At 39.8% G+C, this 20966-nt stretch overlaps 1 protein-coding gene across 1 annotated transcript; it reads right to left on the bottom strand.

The window, feature by feature from the left end:
• Positions 1-1145: 1145 nt before the first annotated feature.
• On the bottom strand, positions 1146-20757 carry LOC148542227 (desmin-like). The gene is made up of 11 exons (XM_088472325.1): positions 20499-20757; positions 13471-13609; positions 12857-13006; positions 11672-11791; positions 9249-9344; positions 9017-9151; positions 8530-8640; positions 6518-6628; positions 5350-5474; positions 1483-1632; positions 1146-1371 (listed from the first exon to the last, which is right to left on the bottom strand). Exons 1-11 carry the CDS (start codon positions 20690-20692, stop codon positions 1368-1370), a joined length of 1335 nt encoding a protein of 444 aa, XP_088328451.1. The 5' UTR covers positions 20693-20757; the 3' UTR covers positions 1146-1367.
• Positions 20758-20966: the final 209 nt, after the last annotated feature.

The raw sequence follows: 20966 nt of genomic DNA, 5'->3' as shown, positions 1-20966 counted from the left end.
CGCTGGAAATCCTGATCGTCGCTAAGGGAAGTATAAACTAACCTAACCCCCTAACCCTCCTTAGGGGTGCCTAACCCTAACCTCCTCCCCAAGTGCCTAACCCTAACCACCCCCCTTCCCCGCTGCCTAAACCTAAGTCCCCTGGGGGTTGCCTAACCCTAAGTCCCCCCTGGGGGTGCCTAACCCTAACCCTCCCTCCCCCTAGCCTAAACCTAATCCTCCTGGGGGGGTGCCTAACCCTAAGTCCTCCCCGGGTGCCCTAAACCTAACCCTCTTCCCACGCGGCTGTCCGCTCATGGCGCCCGGCATCCCTTTGATCGGGATGCCGGGCACCTGTCTCCTGGCGTCGGGGAAATGACAGGCGTCTAGATATAGACGCACGGCATTTCACCCTCGCTGGGACATGACAGTCGGGAAGCCTGCTATTGTGCAAATGCAGCAGGATGTATTACACTCCCTGCTGCATTTGCGATCCTAGCACTGCGACGGAGGTCACGCTCTGGGATCACCATCGCGACAACCGGTGATTGATCATGGCGAGCGCCAGGCCACCAGCAAGCTGAGTTAGCCTCAGTTTACTGTCTTGCGAGCCCGGGACACTGCGTCGGTCGATGCAGTCCCTGGGCTTGCCACTCCCGGAAAACGGGGCGTACACGCCCCCTTTTCCAGGAACGGGGTGCCCCTTAAATGCCTCTGTCTGTCAATCAGGCAGAGGCATAGAAGGGTCTGCATGCGACTACACAGGACCCATTTTGCACACTCGCAGAATGGGTCCTGCACATGCGCAGATTCCCGATGATCGGGAATCTGCGATCACCAGTGCACTTGTGTGCACTGCTGAATTAGACCCTGTGTCCGATACGTCTTTGTATGCAAGTGAATGGATTTGCGAAGCTGCCGGTGGGCATTTCAATGCAAATCCTAGTGACTGTGACATTTGTATATTTTTGCAGTCGCTGCTTACAAAGACGCAGTCGCAACGAGATTTGCATCCATCTCTGAATTAGGCCCTTTGTGCCATACTACTGAATATTTGAAAGATACCAGCTTATTCTGTCCCATTAAGAACAGAACCATTGAATATACAATATACAATACATGTGATTTGATTTGATAAACACTGTATTTAGTAAATGTGACAAAGGTAAATGCTCATGAGTTTATTCAGCAAAGCCGTAGAAATGTGTATGTGGTTATACATAATAGGATCGGGAATCCAAGACAGCAGCTGGATGAAAAGAACACAGAAGAAGATAACAGGAAGTCTCATATTCAGCCTCGTCTGGAGACTTCCTGCTGTACATCCTTAGCAGCACATAGCATGTAACTATTCCATCTCTTCATAGACACTTCTTCATCTGTCTTTCTTAACTATAAATGGGCATAAAACAAAGTGATACAGATATAGTGGTTTATATTACTCGTGTTTTATGACTTCTGACATTTGAAAGGTTCCACATTCAACCAAGGGACTACACTCACTTTGTAAGGACCGTTGTCCTCTCTTTCCGCTCCAAAGTCTGAGACACACTTCCACCAGAGATCACGTGTGAGCCCTCAGAAACTTTACTCTGAAGGAGAACTCCACTTACTGAAGTGGTAAGTCTGCTGTCTTCCCCTTCAATTAGTTTCCTGTCAAGAAAAAAAAAGATATATAAACTTCAAGAGGTATATGTCAGGGAAGTAAATTTAAGCTATATAGAGAAATTAATGACCATAAGGGTTGATGCAGGTGGATCACCTTGGTACCAGTAATGGGGAGGGGCAGTTGTAGTACAAAAATGAAAAGCATGTTTATGCAGTTGTTTTAACATATGAAAAAAATTCAGAGGCATATAATGTCAGCATGTGAAAGTCTCTCTCTCTCTCTCTACATATATATATATATATATATATATATATATATATATATATATATATATATATATAAGGCTAACACTGCTCCTCACCTCTGTGGGGGGAATTAAAGTGTTGAACACCAGCGGCCACTAGATGGCACCTGACAGAGCAATTCAATTGTTGCTCCGTTCGGGTGTGCACAGCCACCGCCGATGACATTTTTACTCGCAGTCCCCCGAGCTGGCGAACAGAAATGACTGAAAAGTCCTGTTTGAGCACTCAAACAGGACTTTTCGTGGCGGCAACAATGTTCACGCTAACGCTGCTCCTCACCTCTATGGGGGGAATTTAAGTGTGTTGCACACCGGCGGCCACTAGACAATACCGACTGAGCAATTAAATTTGTGCTCCGTTCGGGCGTGCATGGGCAGGTCTATTTGGTGTACAGCACAATACAGGGGACAGCACAATACAGGGAGGCAACACTATACAAGGGAGGCAATACTATACAAGGGACAGCACTATACAGAGGACAGGTCTATTAGGTGTACAGCACAATACAGGGGATAGCACAATACAGGGAGGCAACACTATACAAGGGAGGCAATACTATACAAGGGACAGCACTATACAGAGGACAGGTCTATAAGTTGGACAGCACCATACAGGGGGCAGCACTATACTAGGAGGCAATACTATACAAGGGACAGCACTATACAGAGGACAGGTCTATTAGGTAGACAGCACCATACAGGGGACTGCACTATACAGGGAGGCAACACTATACAAGGGAGGCAATACTATACAAGGGACAGCACTATAAGTTGGACAGCACCATACAGGGGGCAGCACTATACTAGGAGGCAGTAGCGGCTCCAGGCACGGGCAAGCCTGTCTGTCGCCTGGAGCAATACTGTTTCCAGAGGGTGCAAGAAACGCCCACCACCCGCACAGCCGCCGGCGCAGACGTGTCTACTCGCAGTTTCCCCGAGCTGCTGAGCAGAAATGATCATAAAGTGACCCCTTTCAGTGTTCCAACAAAACATTTCGCGGGCGCAACAATGTCCCGTCATTTTGAAAGGCTGCTAACTAGTAAGATATATAAAAAGCTGTGTATTACTAAGCTGAACCATATATCATATGGAGTTTATTTTTATCTAAATATGTCCATCCTGCTCTTTTTCGCTCATCTGCTGTATACCGACAAGCTAGGAGGAGAATCTCTAGCAGAGCAGGCAGAGAGTAATTAACAGATTTGTTCTATGGGGGGGAATTCAAGTGTGTGATTTGTTCTGCAGGGTCGAATTCAAGTCAATGCGAAGCTGAATAGCCGCGGGAGGGAGCTCCCGCAGCTATTCAATACAACACGCTGTGAGCCTGGTCGGGAATTGGTTAAGTCAGAGAATGCCGGTTCTCGCGACTTTACTTAGGTGTTTAGGTGCGAGAACTGGCATTCTCTGACTAGCTGTGTGCCGAGCACTTTTGTCGGACTTCTCCTTGCATCCCCAGGAATTCTTTAGCCGCCCAGTCAGCGGCTATTCAGCTTCGTATTGAATTGAATTTGGCCCATTGGCATTCCTACACATGGGCATCTGAAACAGCATTGTATTTCCATGTTTGTGACCTGCAATAGATCTGATTAGGACACACTATAATGTAGTGTGGTGGTAAAAAAATTTAACAGGGCCACACTGAAATATAATTTTACTACTGAACAACATAAATTAGCTTTATGGTTCATTTTTGAACATTTCAAATTTTGAATTTCATTCTCCATCAAGGATTGGTGTCCATATTCATTTTTATTTTTAAGGTACCAAAAAATGTCTCCAGCACCGTACAGGGAATATATATACAGTATCAGCCTAAAAGTTAGTTAACATATCATAATTACGGTACAATGTAAGTTGACATATCCTCGAACAATACAGAGCAATGGAACAACAGATTGGGGCTGCCCTAAATGAGCTCATCCTTCCATTTCATTGTATCATGGTTTTTGTGACTCGTGCCCATCAAAAAGTTTTATATACAAGTAAAGGTGGGTACACACTCCAAAGATATATCTGTAGATGATGGTCGTTCATATACACTGAGCGACCATCATCTTCCGGGCAGCCACGGGCCCTGCTGACTGGGGGTCGGGTCCGCCCCCCTCCCCGCGGCTGCCACTACATGTGTATGGGCAGTCGATGGACAGATATGTCTGCAGATATATCTGTCCATCGGCTGTGCAGTACAGCCGACGCAATATGTCTGTGAATGAAGTCGTTCACAGACATATTGCTGGTACACACTGGCCGACAGCACCCAATATATTGGCCGATCAATTGATCGGCCAATATACAGTATCTGTCAGTGTGTACCCAGGTTTAGACAAAATGTTATCTCTGAGCTACTTAACCTCTTACCTTTATCTCCGGAGTGGGCTATTTGGGCATTGTCATGACAGATCAAAAATGACTCAGGATAGTGAACGACTGAATTCTATACTATCCACTGTAGCAAAGTGATGTATTTTGCAACCATGCTCACTTCCCACACTTCCCTCATTATCTTTATCAAAACCTCTATGCACAAGGAATCACGTGTCAAATGTAATAGGTTGTGAGTTTAGAAAATGTGAGAGTTTAAACTCTCATGAAATTCTCACACTATTACATTGGACGAGTTTTATATTCAAAATGGGAAAACATATGGATGGGAGTTTAAATCGTGAGAGTTTTTTAGTTTAAAAACATGCGTTTGCCTGTTCTCGGACTCTATTACATTGGGCGAGTTTGAAAAGTGTGAGAGGTTACTGTTAGACTCTCACATATTCTAAACTCTCACCGTATTACATTTGGCCCCACAGATCAAAAAGTTTATTTCTTGGTTTGCAAGAGTTTCACTGAGACCTTTCTTGTTGTAAATGTCACCTTTTTTTTTTTTTTGTTACATGTCGGTTACTGTTTCCCTAGACTAACAAATAATCCAACTATTTCTATTCTTATAGCTCTTTGAAGTATAAATACCTACCAGTATTCTTTATGTTGGATGTACTATTTGATCGTTTGTCACAAGATTGTTTGTTGTCTCAAGTGTTACTACTGCTCCTATTGTTGATGTTGTACACAGAATAAAAATATATTCTAATAAAACAGACTAGGTAGAGTGAGGACAATGGGCAAGGGTAGTGCAGAGCACTATAAATTGTCATAGTCTTCTAAAGAAGCACAAAGGCCACAAGATGGTATGACATGATCTTCTTCAGCACCACAAAGCATCTACAAAGGGGGCCTGATATTCACATTATGACCCCACATACTACACATTTCTCATGCAGCCCTGAATACTAGCTGAATCTAATAAAAAATTGTGCTTTGTGGGACATAGCTGGGACCTCACATTAACAAAAACCTTACTCTACCTCATTTTTACTAGACATCTACATGGTGACTAGATGTATCAATGTAAGTGCAAACTGTGAAGTTTGGCATGTTTCATTATAACATATTGTCCTCCTCTCACCTGTATGTGACAATCTCAATATCCAGGGCCATCTTTACGCTCAGTAGATCTTGATATTCTCGTAAATGCAAGGCAATTTTTTCTTTCAATGACTTCAAATCATCTTCTAATTTCCTGATTTGCTCCTAAAAGTGGAGTGGAAAAGTAATGTATGTGGACGTACCAGTAGACTCATAAGACATCATAGAACTTGGATACAGTGGTGTACCAGGTAGAGCTCATGTTCTGGGCAACTATGTTGTAAGAGGGCATCATATGTAGTGCATTGTTTACAGGCCACTGGGGAAGGGAACTAGCACTAGCAGCCCCCAGTCAGAGAGCACCCTGCTGATGTGATGTCATGTGACTGTTGCAGACACATGGTGCACACTGCACAGTGGCTGTTGCAGGTCCTTAGCAGCTGACAGCACTACAGGAAATAGGGTAAGTAAAAGTGTAATGTAAGGAGTGACCTGTTGTGAAAGGGGGCATGTTGGTGTGCTGGGGGCATGTTGGTGAGCTGTGAGAGCATGTTGGTGTTATGGGAGCATGCTGTTGTGCAGGGAGGCATGTTGGTGGGCTGGATGCATGGAGTCAAGGAGTGATAGTGAGTGAGATGTATTTCTGTTGGTGAGGTATGGGGTCAGGGAGTGATAGTTAATCAGGGTTATTTATGTGGGTAACGTATGTGGTTAGGGAGTGATTGTGAGTGAGGGGTATTTCTGTTGGTGAGACATGGGGTTAGGGAGTGATGGTGAGTGAGGGGTATTTCTGTCAGTGAGGTATGGGGTTAGGGAGTGATGGTGAGTGAGATGTATTTATGTTGGTGAGATATGGGGTAGGGAAGTGATGGTGAGTGAGGGGTATTTCTGTCAGTGAAGTATGGGGTTATTGAGTGATGGTGAGTGAAGGGAATTACAGTGGGTAAAGAATGTGGTCATGTTGTAATATATGTCAATTCAAAAATTGCTGTTGAACAGATATGCATTACTTCAAATGCTTAGTACAATTAAACCTATTATATTATGTACAGAGCCGTAGCTATAGTGATGTGACATTTGCCACCACCAAGACCGACTGCTAAAAATGAATGAGGGAGAGGAGGCTGCCTTAGCATGCACTTGCTCTGAATGCTATGGCTTCATGCTACACCTCTACCTGGAGCTAATGAACATTAAAGTGTACCCACCTGTAGATTCTCTATCTCAAGTCCGTATTTCTCTTGAGTCTCTTTCACTTGGGCTTCCAGTGCTGCATTTTTGTTCTTCAGGGATTCAAATTCCCTTTCTTTGCCTTTAATCTGCAATGCAGTTCCAACCGGTAACAATATTTGGCATTGTAGTTGCTATTAATTACATATAAGTTACTACATACTTACATATTATTGCATACATAATTGTTCTGGCAATTATCAGAGAATATTAAAATAAATTGATAAGTGCAATAACTGCTGTAATCAAAGAGATATGCTAAATTGGGGGCCAAAACAGGCCTCAAAATAAATGCAGATTATGAGGGACAAAAATAGTAATTTTTAATTACCTCACAATATATAGGATGTGCTGTAGGTGGGGAAGGGGTGTTTTCTAATAAAGACTTGATGTTGAAATTAAATAATGTGATTGTAAATAATAAATAACTACTTCACATATTAATAACAAGAACTACACCCACACATACTCATCATAAATAACTGATTTATTTAAAATATGTTTTCAAATTGAACCAAAGGGGTGGTTTTGTAAATGTATTCATAGTTTATAAGTATCAAATGACAATATCTGTGATGAAAAAAAATTGTTTTACTGGTAGTAGGTGGTGGTGATTTGTATAAATAGTGCAAAGAAAATGCTGAATATGATATCGGTCTGAGTTTGGCATTATGGGAAATACCTCCAGTATAATGCTTTTCGCAGACAAAGTGAGAGAACTATGGGCCTGATTCAGCATTGATCGCAATTGCAACAGCATACACAGATCGATTGATGTTGCGCGTGCATGAGTTGGCTTTGTGATCACTTTACGATCAGTCAAGCAAAAGAAAAGCCATTGCAGAGTGAGTGACAGGCTGTGGGTGTTTGGGGGTGGTGACAGGGGAGTGGTTGGAGAAATGCAGGTGTGTCTGTCTGTTTGAATGCTGTTTTCAGGACATGCATAAGTTAGCTACTGACACGGCATACGCAGCTTGAGTACTCACTGCGATCAACAAGACTTGCAGTTTCTGCGGCAGGTCAGACCTGCTGTAATTCTGCTTGAGGGGCCGATGTTACTGGATGTTCCCGATGTATACGCAGGACTGCAAGGTATTACAGATATGAGATAGCAGTAGAGGGCATCAGAGCCGTAACTAGACTCTTTGGTGCCCTGTGCCAGAAAGAGCATTGATATCCCCCTCATTTTTCAAAGGAACATAATGCACCCAAAAAAGGGCCATGGCTTCACGGGGAAGGGCCAGGGAAGAGATAGGGGAGGCCAGGAGATGTTGGGTATGAAATAAGAGGAAGCTACAAGCAAGAATGATATTAAACAGAAATTTGACAAGCCCAAACAGCGCCCCATGATCTGTGGTGCCCTGTGCTACGGCACCTGCCGCACTACCCTAGCTACGGCCCTGGAGGGCGTCTCTATGCTGGCTGTGCGACAGCTTTGCAATTGCATTCATTAGCATATTTTCTCAGTAGACCTCTGTGCGATTACAGAGTTGCAATCACATAGCAATCTATGCTGAATCAGGCTCTCTATTAGATAGTATATGACTAATTCAGCTGGTCAGGATAGTTCTGCTGTCAGTAATTCACATGACGGGGCATTTAATTAGAATCTTCAATCTATCAAGTGTCTGTTCCATACTATGGCAATATCTACTGGCGATGCATACTGTGTATGTGCCCTACAATGGTATTCTATATAAATAGAAGAGTCATTTTTATCAACTCATATTTGAGATTAGAGCTCAGTGTGTTCATGAAATAAATGTTATTTATCCTATTAAAATTGTCATAATTAACTACAGCCTACATGTTGAAATTTATATCCCAACTACATTTAAATAATTCCCAACACCACCCCCAACTCCCCTGCAGACTCTGTATAGTGCACAGCACAGAGAACAGTCGCATTCCCTATGTTAGCGGAATCACTAGGCAGGCTCCACTGAAGTGACATCCATAAGAGCTCCGAGGCCTTTCCAGCTCCACTTACGCTTCTCTTGCAGTTTGTCATGTCTCCTCGGTAATGCCTCACGTTTTCCGCATGCTTTGTAGAAGCATGATTGAAGTCAACAAATTTGCTTTTGTACCACTCGTCCATCTCCTAGGGGGGAAAAGCAGCATAAGGGGATGTAGACGTGAAGTGTCAGGTCTTCAGAAAGGAAGGTTCGTTAAGGTCTCATGCACACCAAACTCTTTAATTAACCACCTTGCAGCCAAACAATTCAGCAAGATCAGGGAAGCCTCCAGCATCCAAGTGGTAAAACAGCAGTTGCTATGACTATGTAGAGGTTAATACACCCAGCTAGGAATTAGCTTTGCGTGCATCAAAGTATGTAAATTGTCAAAGATGTCCAATGGCTACATTCTGATTTAACATATACAAGATAAACAATATTTTATGTTGCCAGAAATATTTGTTAAGTAGCAACTGACATCAGATTCAATGTTCCCCAAACAGGATGAGCTCTAATTTTAACCTGCAGGTTCTTGGCTGCAATTTCTTCATATTCTGTCTGAATGTCCCTCAGAGCAGCAGCAAAGTCTGGGATGGAGAATGCGAGATCACAGGAGGCGGACATATTGTAGATCTGCTTCATCAATTCCTCAATTTCCTGGATAGACAGAGAAATGTACATAGTGAACCTAGGCTCCCATTGAGCAATCGCCAGGGCGGTTATGGAGCTGTGAGGGTGCAATCTCTGCTGTTACCTCGCCATGAACTCTCTGTAAAAATGCGATCTCTGCTTCCAAAGTTTCCAGTTGCTTTTCCAGTGATAGGCGTCCCGCAGTGGCAGCATCCACATCCTATTGAACAAATCAGTCAACAAACCATTGGTCATTGTTACCCGCCTGGGTCATGGCAATCTGCTATGTAACATATACTGGCAATCCTACAGTTTGGTCAGCAATAGATTACAATCCAGCGCTGATAGCCGTATTCCTAGCAAATATTGGCTATTCATTTATTGCAGCCATTATCCTCCTAACATTTATCAGGACACAGATAACTTCCACAGCGATAGAAAAATACTGAATATAATACCAGCATGAGCTTGTAAGCAAATCTCAGCAAATAATGAGGTAAAGCTCCCAGACAATCGATGATCGGATAATGGTAATCTAGTTTATACTACTTTTTAACATTGTAATATTGAAGCATTTTACATTCGAAAGGAATCAAAAACTATAAATACTCAAATGACTATTCAGTCACCACTTCATTTTGCGTCCTAAAACTGGCCAGTAACCTCATTATGTTTCGGGCTTCTTAGGCTTATCAAAAGTGATCCACAGGCAGTGCCAGTACGTGTCCCTGTAGTGTGACAATTACACATTTCAGAAGCCTACGATCGTCTCAACCTGCTGTAGCCCCAAACCTCCTCAGCAGGTACATATAGCGCAAAGATAACGTTTAGTAAACTGTAGGAGGCATATTTACTTCATGAAACCAGACCTGTCAGTTGATTATCTGAGAGACAGTATTAGCCGGGCCCATTACATTTTAAAGTACATGACGCATGTTTTTTTTTAAACCAGCAAAATATTTAGCGCATAGGATAGATAGATACAGATAGATAGATAGATAGATAGATAGATAGATAGATAGATAGATAGCTACTGATATCTAGAGAGAGAGAGTTACAGATAGATATATAAAGAGAGATATATAGATATGAGAGAGAGAGAGATGAGATAGATAGATAGATAGATAGATAGATAGATAGATAGATAGATAGATAGATAGATAGATAGATAGATAGATAGAGAGAGAAATAGAGAGAGAGAGAGAGAGAGAGATGAGATAGATAGCTACTGATAGATAGAGAGAGTTGCAGATAGATATATAAAGAGAGATATATAGATATGAGATAGAGAGAGAGAGATATATGAGATAGATAGATAGATTGATAGATAGATAGATAGATAGATAGATAGATAGATAGATAGATAGATAGATAGATAGATAGATAGATTGTGTGTGTGTGTGTGTGTGTGTGTGTGTGTGTGTGTGTGTGTGTGTGTGTGTGTGTGTGTGTGTGTGTGTGTGTGTGTGTGTGTGTGTGTGTGTGTGTGTGTGTGTGTGTGTCACTTTGGGATTTGCCAGGGTTAAGGCTACAGGTAAGGAAAGGAGTGATCACTCTATTACGGTTGGGCTAATCCGTGATTATAGAAGCGTAGTGTAATTTTTCCATTATCTGATTACAGCACTAAGTACCCGTACAGTACATATCTACTAGCAAATACATTTTAATTAACAGGGTTCTAGCTCATTCCGTTATGTATTCTCCAGCAGTCAATTGCTGATGCACGGTGTCGCGGCATACAACTTGTAGTGTTATTGTACTAAACGTCATTTCAACCAAACCATTATATATCCAGTTGTAAGATTACATTTGTATTAATAGTCGGCAGCTGTAACATGTGCATTTCATACTGCAGGTCATGCAGATTATTTTGCTGGCTAATTACAGATATTTTAATCCTTCCCTACCAAGATACACTATTGCAATATAATAAGGTAGAACATGAATGCCATGGTTTGTGAAGGTGTGCTGTATTTATGCTGAGATGTGGAAATGCTTCATATATGTTAGATGTATGACAGTTAGCTGCCGTGCACTATTGCTCCTCTCTGCAGAGATTATTGGGCATTTAGAGAGTCTGTGGAATAGTGTCTGGCATATATCTTATTGCCCTTCGGGCTCTTCTACCCCCCAATCAGAAGGCATGTTACAGGAGAGGAGAGTGTATGCTTCAGCATGAAATGATGATCTAATTCATCCACTCTCCCAGTGTGCCTGGGGCTAAGGGTTATATAGGAGAGTGCAGAGGGAAAAGAGCACGAAGGTGCTAACTGGGCGATCACTCTACATTTGTCTCCGAGTGAACATAAATATAGCGTCTAGAGTTCTCCTACTGTACGCAGGAATAGGCACAATGTGTTCTGCTTTTTATCTCTAAGGAATTGGGATACAGAGCTCATTCTGGGGAAACTAGTCACTGCGTACCAACAAGAGGTTAAATCACAATTTACTCTAATTTTCATAATAAAAGTATATATTTGTGAGCTCCAGACAAAGCCTCGGATCCTGCACACAAGGTGAGCGAGTAGAATACAGACAGCTCCTTACAGGGCGGAATGCTTCAATGTCCCCCTCAGCCTTTTTCCTCCCCTCGACTGCATCTTCATAGCGTTTCCTTACGGTGCTGAGCTCCTCAGACACTGATGACTTGGCAGCCACTGCTACATCCTGTTAAATAAAGCAGAATTTTATGCCTGGCTAACCTGCAGCGTCCCCTCCTGCTCAGCACACTGCCAGGGGAATTTTGTCTGGGGTTTCAACACATCCAAGCCAGTATAGTGAGAAGAAGAATAGGCCAGTGCTCTACCTTGTCAGCAACGTCCCCTTGTGCTGTAACCCAATGACCTAGAGTGGGAATCTGTAATATTACTCACTTGCAGTTGCAGCTGTTCTTTTGCACTGGAGAGGAGCCAGCAATCATTGTATATAGATAATAATACATTGACGGGAAATACAAGCTAATATTACTAAAACAAACCAGGCGTGATGTTAGACATTAACATAAACACTCATTATAGGAAGTTCTTATAAGCACTGGGAATGGCTTTTGTCTATATTTTAGTGCTCCCTGTGCTCACCACTTGAGTTTATAAAATACTGCCTGAACAGCTTGTGCCCTAGCAACAGGTTAAACAAGCGTCTCGTCTATCCTAAATGGGGTTAGCTAGCTGCAACACATCTTACTCAACGAACAAAGCGTTATCCAGTCAAGTTTACATTTGCATTATGATCATGGGCTAAACTTTTCAAAGACAGCAGCGGAGAAGTGACATGTGGCCCAACAATGCCTATAACTTCCCATGCATCGGTCTCACGGGGCCTTTCAGCAAGTAAAGATTTATAGACATCCTCATCCTCAACAGATTGAAGGTTAAAGGGCAATGCACTTTTGTAGTAGTGTGAGCTAGAGTTAAAGTATTCAAATCCCAGCCTTGTGGGTTTTAACGGGGAAAGACTACACTAATAAAGTCAACTCATCCATATACAGTATATGGGTTATTGTATACAAATTTAGGCAATCGGTGGCATTCCAGATCAAGATGCTGGAGAACTACAATGCAGGGTATGCTGGAGTCTGTAGTTCCCCATTGTGTGTGTGTATATGATATATATTATATATAAAATATAGATTTATATATATTTATTTTTTTTTAAATCCAGTCATTTACAAATGTAGCTGTTTTGTATTTGTGTTATGTTTGTGTATACAGCGTTGTAGGCTGAATATTTTACCCTTTGAATCCTGGCCTGCTCCGCCTCTCTGCGCAGGTCCCGCAGTTGCTCCTCGTATATGGCCTTGAGAGCGGATGGTCTGTTACAGCGACTGCGGAGCGCATCGAGCTCAACCTGGACACTGGCGTTCTGCTGCTCCAAGTCACGCACCTGAATGACAAACAATAGCTTCTTATCATTGCTGCTGGTGATTAAAATTGCCTATGTTAATGACAGAATTTCCAGAAAGTACCCGTGATTAAAAGCAAAGTATCTAGGTTGTATCTACATGAGTGCATCATATATACGAGTATATGGTTGAAAGACAAACAATGTTACCAATGTTTCTTCTGTTTAGCAGAAGTGTATAGGAATGAAAAAACTGTGGGCATGAGGGAAGAGATCTTCCTGAGCTCATTATGACAGTGGTCCTTTCTCTGCAGGAAAAGGCTGATAAAAGAGAACAATGGCTTGCTTTCACCGGTACAGCAAGTGCAAATGAAACGTCACCTGTCTTACGTTGTGTTAGGTAGGAACTTCCCCTAACTATTCTTGAATATTATAATCTAAAATATAATAATGACGTTAAATTCAGTTGGGAATGTGGAGAAGGCTGCTGGGAGGCAATACCTTACCCTTTCGATATACTTAGTCAACCGGTCATTCAGCACAATCATTTCCCGTTTCTCATTGTTCCTTGTGCTCAGAAATTCTTGATTTGCTGCGCTGGCTGCATCCAGATCCGCTACTGGTCCCAACAGAGCACCTACCATGCTAAACGGGAAAGAAACGTATATGCGCGAATGTTACTTTTATGGTCACTATATAAGCCGTCAAACTCATTAGACTGACAACGGGAAGCCTAAACATAACATTGTTGCAACTGGACTGAGCACCACATGTTTGTGTGGCATAGAATTGCGGCAAGTACTGTCCCAATAATACATCACATTAATATCGTTCTTCTGCGCCATGACAAGCAGGTATATATTGATTTATAGAGAGGGTGGCATCACCCATTTTATATAACTACTAGTGGTGTATTATTATTATTATTATTATTATTATTATTATTATTATTATTACTATTAATAATAATAATAATAATAATAATAAAAATAAGCAATTAGCTCAAATAAGGGCTACAAAAAAAATGCATTAATGCCATATACATGTTGTCATGTGCCAGGAGTCTACGTAAAGTGTACACACAAAAATAATAACCCCACTGGCAATGTGTGAACACGTTTGTTTTGATATACAAGCATAATGCATAGGTGTGAAGTCAATGGCAATTACACGCAATACCTTAGTTACACTTGCAATATCACAGATTTCTATATTAGTATACTGTACAGTATGTGCAGGTTTGTATACTATACTATTATTTCTAATATATGTGAGACCCTAGTTTTGTCCCTGAGTCTAATGACTCGAGAAGGTGGCATCAAGGTGTTCTATTAGGCCATGATTACAATGCAGATCTGATTTCACTTCACTTCTCCAACTCAGAATAGCCTTCTATCTGATAACCCAGTGGTTCCCTAACTTCGGCACCCTAACAGTCCGTTTTTTCAGGATGTCCATACAGGTGACTTAATTAGTACCTCATTCAGTTTGATTATACCATCTATGCACAAGCATGGATATCCTTAAATCCTGGACTGTTAGGGTGCCTTGGGGACCGAGTGTGAGAATTCCTGTGATAATCAAATCATAGGAGGCAAGAAAGATTCATATATTTCAACAGTCGCAACACTGTAGATGTTTCCATAGTCATAAAGATAAGGACAAGCAGTGCCTGTTAAATGACGAATTCGTTTGCAAAAAGGACATCTTGATTCCTTTAGGACGGCGACATAGATAGCCGTGCTATAGACGTAAGATCCACTGTTACCTATGAAAGCTAAATTTGGTCCAGTATTTCCTATACAACAAGAAGAGATAACACAAAATAATATAGCAGCTATACCATTCTAGGCACAGTTATTTCAACGTAAATTGGACACGTAAGTCATGTTGGTTTCAAAAGTGTAATGACTTCCTCTTAAAGCTTTTATATAAATCTCACCCTGGGTATCGGTGCTATTTTGACCCCATGGTTCACAAATGTTCAGATATCCACTGATTAAACTAACGATAGAAATAGTTTTAATAGCTTTTATTTAAGAACGATATTTTATAAACATACATGTCTGCTTAGGTTTTATGTTACCTATACTCAAGAGATGTCCCTGCAGATGATTATTGCAAAATAAATATATAACATATGCAATTATGTATCTAGATTAAAGCATAATAATTGTCATTGGTACAAAACGCTAGGTACATTACGTCAATATCAAGCTATAAAGGTTTGTGAAAGTGCTTTTTAATTTCAGTATGTAATAAAAAACTATTTACAAATACAATGAAAATTTGTGTTATTTTATTTGTAAAATGCAAAAATAATATTAAACAAAGTCAAATAATATAAAACAAATCGTACATATGATCCAATAGTTATGTGTTAAAAATCTGAACTATTAAGTAAACTGGAAGTGTCATTTATACTTATATTAAAACAGGAAAATAGATTTAGATTGTTTATATGTCATGTCATATATCTTTATTCATAATTCCCTCTTATGAAAAAAGCTCTGACTTTGGTACTTTTGATTACTTCAAATGTCATATGAATTTTATTATTTGAAAGATAGGGGATCTCGGAACGATCATATTTAGTAGGCATAATATTATTGAAACCTACTATATACCTATAAGTGTTACTCTACTTATAATTAAGATGTTACTTTTGTAGTTTATATGCCATCATAAAAACCGCTTATAATAACTTTGACCCGTTACTTACAGTAATTGTATATCACGATAGGTAAGATTTTTTTCAAATTTCTGCTGACATGATTAAAAGCATATTGTGGAGACTATTGTCAAAAAATATTAACTTCAGTAACTTTATCAATACCAAAATACCCTTATAAATATACACATTAATCATATTGTCCAGTAAATAACTTGGTGAAATTTAACAGCATACGACAGAGCTTAGAATTGCCGTCACTATACTATAGAAAAAGTGCTTTTCTTGGTAAAACTTTAACTTGAACTATTAAGAAATGTATATGTTAATATAATACAAATCATGCTAATGTGTAGAGTGAGTTTATTTTCCAGGGTTCAAAAGATTTTATAAATACGCTTTTAAAAAAAATAACTTTCCTCCATCACCTTTGCCAACCACATTGTACGTAAATTATATGAAGAATTCAAGTTCAACAAACTTCAAGTTAGTTAAATAAGAAAACAAATGTATGTTGATAATTAAATGTAATTCATTTATTTAATTTTCAGCGTACAAACATAACAAGGAGATATACACCTGTGGAAACAGAAAACTGGTGACATCAGACCAGTAAGATACAAGTTCTATATGGAAAAAAAGGCAATTTCGCTTTATTTTACAGTCGTAAGTCAACGTAGCCTAAAAGAACTGAAACAAAGTATTAGTTTAAGGGCAAAAGTAAAGCTTATACCAAATAAAAAAAATAATAATAACAAAATAAATAAATAAATAAATATAATATGCAGCTGAAGGAAATGTGTAAAGATCATATGCATTTTCTTATGTCTTTTTTTTACATATGATAGCGGTATATTTACTAAAGAGCGTTTTTTTAGAAGTGGAGATGTTGCCCATAGCAACCAATCAGATTCTACTTATCATTTATCTAACACATTCTAGAAGATAATAGCTAGCATCTGATTGGTTGCTATAGGTAACACCTCCTGTTCTATAAACCCGCGCTTTATTAAATATACCACATAGAGTTCATATTTAAATCAATCCAGGTCCAATTGCTTCAACATGCAGTATCCGCTTGTTTCAATCGTTTCATAGTAATTTACACTTTCAGACTATTTTATACGTTGTATATGATTCCATTGACTTTTAATAAATCCATAACCACTCCATAGCATCACTTCTATGCTTTTCTTACACGTCTTTATAGCATCTGACAGTCTAATTATTTTCGTGCCCCGTAATACAACAAAAGTCATATCTGTATATAATTGTATCCATATCCCAGAGCCCACCAGAGCTTTGTGGCATTAAAGGACAATTTAAACAAACAACTTTACCTGATGATCACTTGGCTGAGAAGAACATACGGAACCTATAAGTTATAACAGCTTGTGTATTTAGCAAGACTTGCACCAATGGTACAGCTATATGGAACTAAACAATTATTTTAAATAAATTAACATAATTAGTAGATATTTGTAATCTCTCAATTGAATGCTTTCAAGGATCACATTTAGCAAGCTCGCCACCAGTTGGACAGCTTTCATCTTGGATTTTAGGCTTCTTGTGTAATAGATATGTTAAGTTTAACACTATTAAATTTAATGCACAAATATTTTAGAAACCATCACTATTCTGTGAAAGTAATTATTCTGGAAACATAAAATGTATATGTTTTTCTTACTGTACCAAACAAGGGTTAATATATGTGTTACAGGATCTTTCTACCTTCTGTTGTTTCAATGTAGCTATATAATGACGATCAATTAATACAGCAGATCCAAAACATGTTATTAAAAGTAAGCAAACAATCTTGTGTAACATTTTCTCAAAAACTGATCATGTATTTTACTTAATATTTACAAAAGAATGACGTGGAAAATAACATTAACACTATTCATGGTATATTTTATTTTATAATACAAATAATATTGCACAGTTAGGGTAATAATATAGTCAATAAAATATCACTGATAAATTATGTGTATAATAGAAGCATATAAGGTTTGCATTAGTGTTTTACTTGTTAAATTAGTATTTTGTTACAAAAGTCCAATACTTTCAAAAAGTATTTTCATGAAAACATAAATCATATGATTTTTTAAAAGTTTTTGGCCACTTTACACAATCTCCTAGTTTATAGAAATAGCTATCAGGTTTAGAACTAATCTGAGATGACTAGTGTGATTTTCCACCAATCTCTCAGTTTATTAAAATAATTGTGATGCATAGGACAATCTGATTGATTGTTTAGTTTCGGATGTCACCTCACTGTGTATTAGGCACTCACCTTGCTATTCTTCGATTGTTATGGACTCCAAAAGTTTATTACCACTAGTGACTGCTGTAGAACCCTGCATGCAGAATATGGAATATTCCAGATCAATGGCACAAACTACTAGTCAGAGGCATAAATATCATTTCTGTATTACTACACACTATGCCTGATACTAGTTTTGCTTTTGCTGCACACCTACTGATGGAGGTTGGAAGGTTCCCTAAGGCTAATGGCATTAATTATATAGCCATCCATTATTTTCCATGCAGATGTGTGAATCGGGTTTCGGCAGCAATTGAAGGGATGGAAGGGTATTTTATTGATTCTGCACAGGAAACATTTTTTTAATACATTTGTAGAATATTGAACCAACCTTATCTGTCCTCTAATCTAAGGTTTTGAAAATGAATCTAATTTTTCAATGGTTGGCGGTGCACCACTGGAAAGTACAGTATACTTCATACAGTGGGTGTTGAAACATTCAAGTGAAAATGGCTCAACTACAGAAAATAATTTCTTTTTGGCGCACTCTTTTCTGACAATACTGTCTTAGCTTAGCTTAGCTTTTAATACAGTCAGAATATATATATATATATATATATATATATATATATATATATGTCAGAAAAGAGTGCACCAAAAAGGAATTCTTTTTTGTAGTTGTACCATTTTTTCTTGAATGTTTCAACACCCACTATATGAAGCAGTTGAAGGGATCCCAGAAAATGTTAACAGTCAGGTACCTAGCATTGCTTACCTACCTGTGTTCCTTTGTCTTAATCATTAAAGCAACTTTTATATGGTACAGTTGGTTTACTTCTGACTTCACCTTACTAACTTATGGAAGGAAACATTACAGAAGAATAGCAATATGAATTGTCATGTCGAGAGGCCTGGACTAATAGGGACTCCCAGGTCTGAAAGTGAGATCAGGTCCCCTTTTAGCCCGGTACACTCTCTTTTGGCCATGTATGCCTGTCTCTGCAGAGCCCCAGTCTAATTGCAATACATATTACGCTGTAGCTGGTGGTGTTTATGACTTTGTTAGGTTTAATGTTTCATATACATATTTTCCCGTATGCATAAGCGCACCCCAGGAGACTATAACAAAGTGCCACTCAACTAGGTGGGTCTGAAAACAAATAATAAGCATTTTTTTAATGGGAGCCTGAACGTGGACACAGATTCACCTATCATAAGGTTGTTTATGACTGAATAAAGCCCCAGCTGAATGCACTGTGTGCCCCTAAACTTCAACTGATAATTCATCACTATACTATGCTGAAAATATTGCTTGTTTATCCCATGACAAAGCTCTCTGCGAAAATGGTCACGCCCCAAACTGCGGGCAAGGTGTTCCGCTTTTGCTTAGCTATATGCCTGGCACTTAAAGCTGCCATATACCTCTTTGCGCTCGATTGTGTAAAAATGCAATATTCAAAATAATATATGTTGAAACATTAAAACTAAATGTAAAGTTGCTATAACTAGTCCAGTTTAGTCCACAACTCTATTGTTTCAATATATGTCTATGGATGCGCCCAGCATGTCATGTGCAAACCAGGCATGTAGAAATGGGCAGTGGCGGAATTCCGAATGCTACACACAAGTATCCTCAGAGCTGCCATGGTGCCAAACTAATGCCGCTAACACAGCACAAAGATGCAACTGCAGGTTGTTTACTTATGGTGGGTTGGACTAAATGAAAGCGCAAGATGTATGAATGACACTCCAATTTCATTTAATTTTTAATAAGGACATCTAACAAGCGCACCATGCATACCATCACTGTTGTGCACTCAGTATAAATCATTACAGGCGTGTTCTAAACATCTCCAAAATGTTCACCATAGCAATTCAATTCATACAAAGTCTTATCATATTAGCATGTTTGATAAGACTAAAGGCCGCTAAACCCTGGCATCCTACTGATGCTGCTATAAACACAGAAGTACCAAACCAATGATTATTATAATACATCAGAAACTCTTATAATCAGTATTGGTTTAATATAATTGGCAATAACAAATAATTACTAGACATTGGCAATATTGTCAATCATCTCCAGCGCGAGAATAATGACAGACTTAATTGCTTCCCTCTGTCACTGCTTCTTATTTGCCTTTATTTTTATAACTCCTAGAAACCTCCTACGTTTGGCTTTAATGCTGCTCTTTGCAACCTTATAGATCATAGGTTCCCCAACTCTGCCATTACAGTGCAAGTTTTAAGGATATCCATGCTTGAGCACAGGTGACTTAATTAGTACCTCAGTCAGTTTGATTCAACCATCTGGGCTCAAACACGGAAATCCTTAAAACCTGGACTGTATTATGGAGGAGTTTGCTATAGGTGACAACATGCATCTAGCTACTTGCTTAATAGCTTCAAATATTTAAAAGACTGCTGAAGTCTTTCAGAATACTTTTGTTTCCTTATCACGTTATTCACACTTCCATATAGACAATATAACTTATAATAAAATGCAGTAATGTGTATCATATAACTTTGTAACTTTTTTATGACCTTAGTCCACCTGCGCGCATATACTCTATACAGAATAATGACAGTAGTTCCCTCACCTGCGAGGCCTGCGGGTGGCCGAGGCGGTCCTCCTACCCCCTGTGTGTACTTCACATGTCTCCCGGCTGAAGCTGGCCGACCTCCTGTGCCTGGGAGGGGATGGGCTACTCACCCTCAGCCTGACCACCGAGCTGCTAGCGAATTCATCAAAGTGGCGGCGATAAGAAGAGACTCTGTCGGGGCTCACAGTCATCCTGTCTCAGGCCTGGCAGCTGTCCGTGGTGCTGATGGTGCTGTTGGCAGAGCCCAGGCTCTCCGGCCTCTTATAGAGAAGAGCTGTGTATAGAACATGGGCACTCCTAAGGAATGTGCCAGCTCAGAAACACACACGCCCTTCACTCCTGAGTGTCAAAGTCACGGGAAGAGGCTAAATTCCCAACTACAGAAAGATCTCTGGCATCTTGCAAAGCACTCAAGCTGATCTAATAACCCAGACGCGCAAAGCTTGAAAATAATGGAAAAAATGA

Source organism: Taudactylus pleione, unplaced genomic scaffold (assembly GCF_031769625.1).
Source record: "Taudactylus pleione unplaced genomic scaffold, aTauple2 ptg000015l, whole genome shotgun sequence".
NCBI classification, from domain to species: Eukaryota; Metazoa; Chordata; class Amphibia; order Anura; family Myobatrachidae; genus Taudactylus; species Taudactylus pleione.
Note: the sequence above shows the minus strand (reverse complement) of the source record. Positions and strands in the feature narration are given on the sequence as shown.